Raw genomic sequence first — 10567 nt, forward strand, 5'->3', positions numbered from 1 at the left:
TTCATGTAATAGACTTAATAGACTTCTTTTGATTGTAAAGGGCCGTGTCCCTACTTATGTTTTGTGACTGTGTCTAAGATGGCCATGTGAGACTTAGACTTCCGCTGTGTGTTTTTAAAGTTGTTTTAATGAAGTTTAAATGTGTGGATGTAAATAAGTTTTTTTTTATTCCGCATTATTTTCATTATTGAATGCAATGTATGACTATGTGGCTCGTATAAGACCCCTTCGGGGTCGAATACGCCATGTTACGACTAGGGGGTACTCTCGGGTCGTGACATTACCAAAGACCATCCTATACCTTACCATCAGTATAAGACCTAACTGAACTTAGTGTATCCACTAGTCTATGCAAAAATGATTTATCTAAAAAGTATGACCCTTTTCTATCCATGATGGCTACATGGTTTTCATGGAGACTTGAGTTAATATGAAACTAACATCCCTACATCGGTGCTCAATAATACTCCCAAAATGTACTTATCTCATCTGTTTTTAAAACAACTTCTTCTTTGATTTGAGATAATTACCCAAACTTAGCTTAAAAGCTCTCTTGGAATCAATGTTTCCTTTTCTTGCTCAAAACTCTTTTGGAAATCTCAGTCTCCTCTCATCTTAAATGTGAAAACATTTACTCTTGGGAATACTTAGTTCCCATATATCATTTTAAAGAAAATGAACTTTATGCTTACACTTTACTCAACTTCAAAGCTTAAGTCTTAAAACAAAGCTTAAACATTTGTAAAAGACTTCTTAAAATATGGTTCATGCCGAATTATAGACATGAGCGACTCAATGCAAGGTTTTCAATAACCATAGATAGAACTCAAATACTTGGAACTAAAGAACTTCAATGATACTACTAATTCAAGAATGCTCAACTCAGAGGGTTCATGCGGAATTATGAGCATGAACTACTCAACTCAAGGACTCAAAGATACTTCTCATCTCAAGATTGTTTGACTTATAATGTTCATGCGGAATTATGGGCATGAACAACTCAACTCATGGACTTCATGGGCAATAGGTAATAGTCCCATGATTAGGATTATAATCTTGGAAGGGTTAGGAACTCGATACTCAAGACTTAGAACTTGAAGATACTACTCCTTTCAACGGTACTAAACTGATTGAGTTCATGCAGAAGTTATGGGCATGAACAACTTGATTCAAGGGTCAAAATATCAATATAGAACTCAGGTATACGACTCTTCTCATTCTCATACTTACTTCTCAAAACATAACTCAAATCGATGGTGGATCTCAAAGGATTCACAATTGAACTCAAAGACTTTCTTGAACTCTACTCTTAACTCTCTCTTGAATGTGAATTATGAATTCAAGAGTTATGGTTCATGATATGAATGATCTTGTAATGATAAAGTGGACTCATGAATACATTCTTCTCACTCATACTCACTTGCTCGAGTCTTGTAACAAGTTATTAGAATTTGTAGAAGACTCATCAAAAGGACTAAAAGGGATTTTCTCAAAATGTTCGAAAGAACACTCAAGACCTAACTTTTAACTCTACCTTGAATTTGAATTGTGGATTCAAGGTTGTGATTTGTGATAGGAAAGGTCTCATGATATTTAGGAATGATTGTTGATAGCTAAACATGAGAAAAGTCACGAAATCACCATCTTGGAACAAGTCCGCGACACAGAGATGGTTTAAAATAATACTCGCGAAATTACATTTTGAGACAGAGGAGTCCGCGACGCGGAGCAACTTTTAGCTCACTGGGGAGCAAGTCTGCGACGCGGACTTGCGTGCCAGATCACACTTGACTTTCTCCTTCTTCGTTTCCCAGCCCCAATTCACCTAAATTCGATTCGTTTTCTCAATCTCTCTTTAGATTTAGATACCCCAACACATGTACACTAGAATCTAACTCTAACCACTCTATAGATCGACACATTAACCTCAAGAACTCCTCAAATCTCAACCCAAATTCAAGAATGGAAACAAATTCATGAATACATAACAAGAATATCAAAGCTTCATCTTTTAGAACGAATTTAAAGATGAAATTAACATGATTGGCGTGTGGGTGAACAAACCCAACAGTATGGAAGCTTACATACCTGAAATAATTATCCTCTTGAAGCAACCTGAAGGAAACCTTTGAAGAAGAACCCTAGCTTTAGCTTTTCTTGATTTTCTTGAGCGTAGAATCTTTGGAGTGAATGAGAGGGTTTTGATTTAAGAAAACTGATTTTCTACACGTTTAGGGCAATTTGGATGACCTCCTAAGGATTTTTAGGACTAAAATATCCCTAAATAAATAAATAAGACGAGCTGGGAGTCGAAATGATTTTTCACCAGGAAGTGAGGTCCGTATTGACTCCGCGTCGCGGAGCTGCTGCCAGGTTTGCGCGACGTTAGTAAATCAGTCATAACTTCTTACTCAGAACTCGGAATTGAGCAAACTCAGTGGCATTGTAAAGAGAACTCGAAGGGCTTTAATTTTCTATCTTGTATCTCACTTACCTCATCTTGTACTAGGAGTTATGGTCGTTTGAAGTTGACCAAAAACTTAAGAAAAACTTAGGAATGACTTGAATGAACTCTCTTAAGTTCTTCTTGAAACTTAAGGTGCTGCCTCTAGTGACCTTAAGACTTAAGAAATTTTTAATTACTTGCAAAAATCGCACTCACAACAAATAAGGGTTCGAGTTTTAGTTCAAAAATTTTCTGGGGTGTTACATTGATGATCAGTTTATCACCAACTCAAATGAATTGACTGATCCTAATAAAGTTTCCTTCGTTTATGGAGATGCGGTAGAAGGAACGGGTTCTAGAAGCTTGAACCCCAGAGTTTCAAATTTGTCTGTTACAGATGTTTATCCGAATAGTACAATTGTCGGGAAGCTAAGAAAAAAGGGGAGTCTGAGTACTCAACAATGAGATAATTCCCATAGATCAATTACTGATGAATTTTTTTCATCATTTGAAGAACCAAGAGGACTTCAGAAGAATTGTTGAGATCTTCACCAAGACATGGCGCAAAGCTTCGTTTGAGTTTTTCCACAGCAAGATTGGGATAGTTTCAAAAAATCACCTTAAGGGGGAGTGTGAAAAAAGTTAAAGATGATTTTTTGAATAACATAGATTTCTCTAGAATGTCCTAGTATAGAAATTTAGAAATTATCTTGAAGAAATATCTAGATATTCTAGAGAATTTGTCTTGAAGAAATATCTAGATATTCTAGAATAACTGTCTTAAGGAAATATCTAGATATTTTAGAGTAGTTGTTAGAAGATAAGTTCACTAGAACTTCCTTATAGATGTATCTAGAAGAGTTTCTAGAACCATCCCTAGACAAATATAAATAGGAGATGGCATTGTACATTTGCATTCAAGGAAAAAACAAAGCAATTAAAGAGTCTTCTTCCATTACAAAGTTCTTCTTTCCAAATTCCTTTTTTAACTTTCTAGCTTCCTCTTCTTTTTTAGTTGAATCTTCCGATCTTACTTAATGATCTTGGGCTAGCAAAAGGCTTCCCGAATTATACTTTTCTTCTGCTATTCTCTACAAAAAGTACAACCTACATAAAGGCTGATAGATAGACACTATTTCAAGGAATCGTTCGGTAGAATTTTATATATATATATATATATATATTGTATATTAATAATATCTTATTAGACACATTTTTTCAATTGATATAAAATTAATGTTCGCATTAGTCATATATTTTATTGTATATTGAAAAGTGATTATCAAAGCATGGATATTCATGATATTAATAATGCAAAAAAAATTAATGTATGTATTAACATGATTAAGGACTCAATTGAATCTTAAATTTTTTGTACATTTTTCTCATCATATTTACGGGAGGGTATTCCAAGTAAATAAATGTTTTAAAAACTCTACATGCACGCTATTTTTAATAAACTAAAACTAAATAATGCAAATATAATCAATATAAGCATTTTTTATTAATACAAATATTACTGTGTATATATATATATATATATATGTCCTACCTCTAATAAAAGTACTAGGCAGCATTAAGTAGTCATCATTTTATGACAACTACATATTATTAGCACCTTTAAAATCAATTCTTAGATTTCAAAAATTGGCTCCAATCTAACATCAAAAACTTTTAGGGCTGGCTTGGAAAGCCCATTATGGTAATTAGATTTGGTGTAATTGATGTAATTACATTGTCTGCCATGTTGGTTGGACATGTAATTATCTGATCAGCAGGTAATTGATGTAATTGACAGGGCGTAATTACACTCTCCAATTTACAGGGAGGGGCTGTGAATTGCTGGTAATTACATGGCGTAATTACCAGTTGATTACTTTTTAATTACATTATCTGTCATGTGTATTTTTGTATGTGTGTTTTTGTATGTTATGCTGCCCGGCACCAGCACTAGTAACGGTGGATGCAATGCAATGCATCATTTTCGATTTAAAAAATGCTACCGTACAGAATCAGCAAAACACACATACAAAAACACACAAACACAAAACGTACAGAAGATGTACAAAAAGGAAAAATAGAAATACACACACGCAGGAACAAAAAAAAAATAACAACCAAAAACTTCATCTCATGCACACGGATAAGGAAAAAGAAAAAATCATCCTCACATTATATTTTCTTTTTTCATCAACAAAGATTGAGTTTGAGGTTTGCTTTCGTGGCTTCGAGTTCGTGTTCCTTATTGGGATTGTTTTCTTTTCGCAAGAGGTACCATTTAATTTTATTGTATGATTTATTTTTTTCATGATTATATAAGACGTGATTTCAATGTTATGAAGTTGCTAGAATTTATGTGTGTTTAATTTTGGCATTATAATATTGAAATTTGTTTGAACCTTTTATATCATTAGATTTAGAAATAAAATTGTATAACGTGTGATTATTTCTTGCATCATTATCGAAAGTTTTAGTGCTTGTGCCTTATTATTTTTGATGAATTCTTTCTTGGGTTGTGTTCAAATAAGTGATAAGTTATTTTTGTGAAATAATATTGGTGTTGCTTTTATCTTTTGAGTGCTAACTTAACTTTGTTTTTAAAAAAAAAAAAGGTATATAAAATAAGAAACACAAATAAGAAAATTTCAACCATGGGTAATAACTATTGTGTGCATGTTTATGATAATAATATTATCATTATTATTATTATTATTATTATTACTTTTTTATTTTTTTATTTCTATTACTATTATTTTTATTAAATAATGATGAGATTGATAATATCATTTTGAAATAATGAGAGATTGATAAAGTTTGATTGACTAGTTGTAGTTCGACATCACTTGATTAATACTTAAAAATTGACAAGCTAATTCTGGTATGCGAATTTAAACACATTCAAAAGGAAAATGTTTTAATTAAGAATGTGGTTACACATCTTTTTTTGAAACATTTAAAAGAAATTCAAGGATGTGGTGACACACCTTGGTAAAATTATTCTAGTAAATATTTTATTTTGTTAAAATCAAGATGTGAGACATAAAATATTAGGTGACACACTCAAGAGAATAAAACAGTTATGCGTCCAAGTTATTAAATGTCAAAACCAAAAATGCGTTTACCCATCTAGGTTGAGACCCAAATAAAAGTTTAACAACAGAAAAATGCAAGCAAACCGTAGCATGTAACCATATATCCAAAATAGTTTAAGATTAGTATAAGTCAATAAAAGCGACAGTGCTAGAACGGGACTCGAGGGATGCCTAATACCTTCCCCTTGATCAACAGAATTTCTTACCTGAATTTCTAGTACGCAGATCATGATAAAGAGTCATTTCCTTTTTTATTAGAAATTAAAAAAGGTGATTTGGAACACCATAACTCAATTTCAAGTGGCGACTCTGAAAAAATAAAAATAATCCCTATTCAATATCGTCACTTTAATTGAAAAAACCCTTTCGTCCTGCAAAAACGGGTGTGACAGTGCTGAAAAATTGTTAGTCCAAATAACATGGTGTGAGGGGGGAGTAATTTATTTGAACATACAGAATGTTGTCCAACGTAAGAGTGCATGAATAAACTCGAGGGAATAATTTATTTGAAACATACAAAATGTTGTCTAACACAGGGTACATGGGAATATTTTATTCAGAAAAGGGCCAATTATAGAGTTCAATTATACATACTTGTCAGTTAATTACATGGTAAATTATTTATGTATTAAATTAATACGGTGTTTGATTTACAATTTAGAAATCCATATAACTAATATATGTATGAGTTACTTGGGAATTATATTTTATGCATCATACATAGAAGGCGGAATAACTAAAAGTATATGAATAATTAAGCCCTACATAATTAGTATTACATGAAAGTAATGCATTAATTTACTCATAATTAATATTTGCATTACTCATATTTGTGTAAGTCTAACCAATAGTACTTAACTTCAAGGTTGATATTTGCATTACTCATATTTGTGTAACGTCATATCATATATTTATTGATTTGATATAAATATGTGATGCGAATAACTTTTTACTCAATAGATGTCATTAAAATTTAGCTCAAAAAGAAGTTACTAAAAAAATAAATACACACTAAAACCCAACTTGAAACACTCATAAATCTTCGATACAACATGATACAAACACATGAACATCATCGCTCTCCACTAAAGACCAGAGAGAAATATGGCTCCCTCCCCAAATAACAAGGTGTGAGGAGGGGGATATATAATTTATTTGAACATGAACAAACCCTCCTCAATTATTCTGAAAACTAACAAGATGGCTTAAAAACTAAGCAATACATATGTAATTGGAATTAGGACAGCTTCCTTAATGTTCAAATTTGGCACCGTTCTGGGAGAGATTCTTACGCTTAGCTGCAAATGTCTCAGCCACTAATATGGGAAATGCAATTGTTGCATCACAATGCACCTGCATTTAACAAATCGAAAACAATACAAGAAATTAGAATCTCACATCCTTTGAAGCTTATAATATTCTGATACATATATTAGAGGTTACCTTTGCGCTCTTGGCACCAACACGTATCTTTCCCCATGATACAGCTTCATCAGGACGGGCACCAGAGTCACTACCATCATACTCTTGTGCAGTGTTAATTAAGACAGCAAAATCTGCACCATTGCGCATCATATTCGCATTGCAAATATGGTGCTTAGGCAGCCCTCCACCCAAGATAATCATTCCCGTCTTCCTCAAACCAGCATGGACAGCTTCATTATCCATTGCCCTGACATCTGGTTATATATACAACTTAATTCTTTAGTCAAACAAACAATATCTTGATGAGAGAATTAAAATTAAAAGAATCATCACTTGATCGATAAGATACTGATACCTCCAACAATGTCTAAGACTAGACCAGGATTACGATCTTGATCTCCCTTCTGGTAAGAATGAAAGTATAGCATGTCACCTATTGATCCATCCGTTAAGCTAGGACAGAAGACAGGAATCCCGTTCTGAGAATGATAACTACACATTAGTTTATAAACTCAAAGAAAATGCATGTTTTTCCTTTTATTTTCTGGAAACAAATTAAATAAACACTAAACCGTTCTTTTTAGAAACATACGTACCTTGTAAGCCCAATATAAGTATGAGGTTTCATCATTAATTTCTTTACCAAGGCGAGCAATGACTTTAGATGGTGTCCATAGAACGTTCTATAATACAAAAAGAAGTTAAAAAGGTCAAATCATTACAAATACAAACGCAATTAATTAATGACCCATGAGTAGATACCTCATTACTCTGCTCGTCATACATTTGGTCAAAAATTGGCATGATCCAATCCTCAAATTTGCAGTAGTTGTCATTTGGAACCAATAAATTACCAATACGGTTCAATGCTTTGGATCGTAGAAGAGCTCCAGGTAAAGCAAAGTCCCCCTTGTAAGTTGGTGCGAGGCATTTTATGAGATCCTCTTCAATACCACCAGCTGTAGTAACCAAAACATCAACCTGTAGGGAGGGAGGGATTGAACACAATGTTCAAACTTGACGGTACAACACAGTAAAGACATAAACTAGTGAAATTGGTACTGACCATACTGTGCTGAACAAGGTAGCGGATGGTTTCTCTAACACCAGAAGAAATAAGGTTTGAAGTGAACCCCAAAAATATTTTGCACGTTATCGACTCTCTGTATGCACTATCTCTTTCTTTTTCGCTGCAATCCTCCATGGGCACCTCATGTGAAAGCCTCCAATTTAGCTTCAAAAACATAAAGTTCAAACTTGAGGAATCAACTATTTTATCTCAAAGAGAGAAGTGAAATCTAACCATTTGATTAACAATGTCGATGGCGTCACCAAGATTAGAAGCTTGGAAACCAGTGGAAACCATGGATTTGATAAGCTCAGAATAGTTAACCCCTTTATTGAAGTCGTAGCCCACTATTTTAGTGCAAGAACCTTCTAAATCTTCCGAAGATTCTTTCAGAACTGCCGATCTTACCGATTCCATCATGTTGCCGTTCATTATTGCAATGAGTTTCTAAGGTTCACTAGGAGTTTTATTTTATGTTATGTTATAAATCGAGATCCAAATGGGGAGTTTAATTATGAGTACATAATATAGCAGGCACTACGCAGCATTATAAATTACAACTAGATTGCCCAAATCAAAAAATGGCCATGACAACTACGTTTCCATAAAAAATATATTTTTTATAGTTTTCAAATCAACTCCAAGATTTCAATCTTACAATCACCCATTCTATTTTGTTTTGTCCATATCTTTTTTTATTTTTGCTGTCTTCATACTTCTTTATTCTATTCTAGTACGTCCGTCTCATATTAGTTGATCATTTTACTAAAAAATAATAGTATTCTCTAAGTCAAGTTTTCAATCTTCCTATTATGGATTCTAATTGTATCAACACATTGGTAAGCTTAAGAAAATATTGAAAACTTAAAACATGAACCCCATTTATTGATTCACTTCAAAAGTCTATCAAAAAAGTATTAAGTCGTAAAACTATTGTCAAGAATATTGAAGATCATGCATTTTTTTAGAAAACTGGATTCGTGCAATGAAATAAGATTTACACAATTGGTGAGAGCTCAAACATGGCCAAAGCCATGGAAGCCATAACTGGCAGTTGAGAAAGAAAATTGAAGAAGTTGTGATTTAGTAAAATGAGAACTCACACTCTTCTTTGATTAATGACTGAGTATTTATACATGTGAGTATGTAACTAAGTCCTAACTAACAAAACATTCTAGAGATTAGACTATCTAACTAACTCTGACATATGAGCTAACTAACTCTAATACGTATAACAAACTAGCTACACTTGCTACAACTACTGATTACAATGCTTACTAATTACAATACTAATTATAGATATATTAATAATCGTCAATACCCCTCCTCAAGTTGGTAGTGATGATTTCGCAACCAACTTGTCCAAAATAGTTGAATGTTTCACATATGTCAGAGCCTTAGTAAGTATATCAGCCAGTTGATCATTAGTAGGTACATGGTGCAAAGAAATGAGCCCCTCCTGAAGTTTGTCTCTCACAAAATGACAATCCACCTCAATGTGCTTGGTTCTCTCATGGAAGACAGGGTTATGAGCTATGTGTATGGCAGACTGGCTATCATAGTATACATCAATAAGAGATGGATTGGTAATAGTCAAGTCATTGAGTAACCTGTTCAGCCAAGTTAATTCTCCAACTACCTTCCTTAATGATCTGTACTCTGCCTCAGCTGATGACAAGGAAATAGTCTCTTGCTTCTTTGATTTCCAGCTGATAGGACTGTTCCCAAGCAAAATTAAATATCCACTAACTGACTTTCGTGAATCTGGACAGGAAGCCCAGTTTGAGTCACAGTAAGCATGTATAGTGCAATCAGGATCATTGGATAGATACACTCCTAGAGTGGGATCCTGCTTCAAATATCTGAGAAGGTGGAAGGCTGCCTTGAGATGAGTATCTCTGGGATCTTGCATAAACTGGCTCCAACTGTTGGACACTAAAGGTTATGTCAAGTCTAGTATTGGTTAGAAAATTTAGTTTTCCAACTAACTTTCTATAGTAAGTGGGATCAGGTAATAGAGTTCCTTTTTTGGCTCTTAGTTTAACAGTGGGATCAAGAGGTGAGGTCAAAAGAGCATAATTGAAACAATCATATTCTTTTAACAAGTCCAGGACAAATTTCCTCTGAGAAATAAGTACCCTTCCTGTTGTGTCAAGTATCTCCAGGCCTAAAAAATAGTGAAGTTTGCCAAGATCTTTAATCCTGAATGTGTTGTCCAAATAAATCTTGAGTTGTGTGATCTCATCTGTGTCTGTGCCTGTCAAAATAACATCATCTACATAGAAAGCTACAAACACTACCAAAGAACCTGATCTTTTGGAAAACAATGAGTAATTATGGTGTGAATGTGTATAGGCCATGAGAGCCAAGGCTTCAGTCAACTTAGCATACCACTGTCTGCTAGCTTGCTTAAGTCCATAGAGGGACTTGTTAAGCTTGCACACTAACTTTGTGTTCTGTACTTCCAGACCTGGTGGAACTTTCATATACACTTCTTCATGTACATCACCATGAAGGAATGCATTATTGACATCA

General features: G+C 33.7%; 1 protein-coding gene across 1 annotated transcript; it reads right to left on the reverse strand.

Moving 5' to 3' along the window:
• Positions 1-6723: 6723 nt before the first annotated feature.
• LOC102602266 (deoxyhypusine synthase-like) lies at positions 6724-8460 on the reverse strand. Its single transcript, XM_006348073.2, has 7 exons — positions 8267-8460; positions 8030-8197; positions 7726-7944; positions 7560-7646; positions 7319-7442; positions 6982-7217; positions 6724-6891 (listed from the first exon to the last, which is right to left on the reverse strand). Exons 1-7 carry the CDS (start codon positions 8450-8452, stop codon positions 6790-6792), a joined length of 1122 nt encoding a protein of 373 aa, XP_006348135.1. The 5' UTR covers positions 8453-8460; the 3' UTR covers positions 6724-6789.
• Positions 8461-10567: the final 2107 nt, after the last annotated feature.

This window comes from Solanum tuberosum, unplaced genomic scaffold (genome assembly GCF_000226075.1).
Source record: "Solanum tuberosum cultivar DM 1-3 516 R44 unplaced genomic scaffold, SolTub_3.0 scf00099, whole genome shotgun sequence".
Classification (NCBI taxonomy): Eukaryota; Viridiplantae; Streptophyta; class Magnoliopsida; order Solanales; family Solanaceae; genus Solanum; species Solanum tuberosum.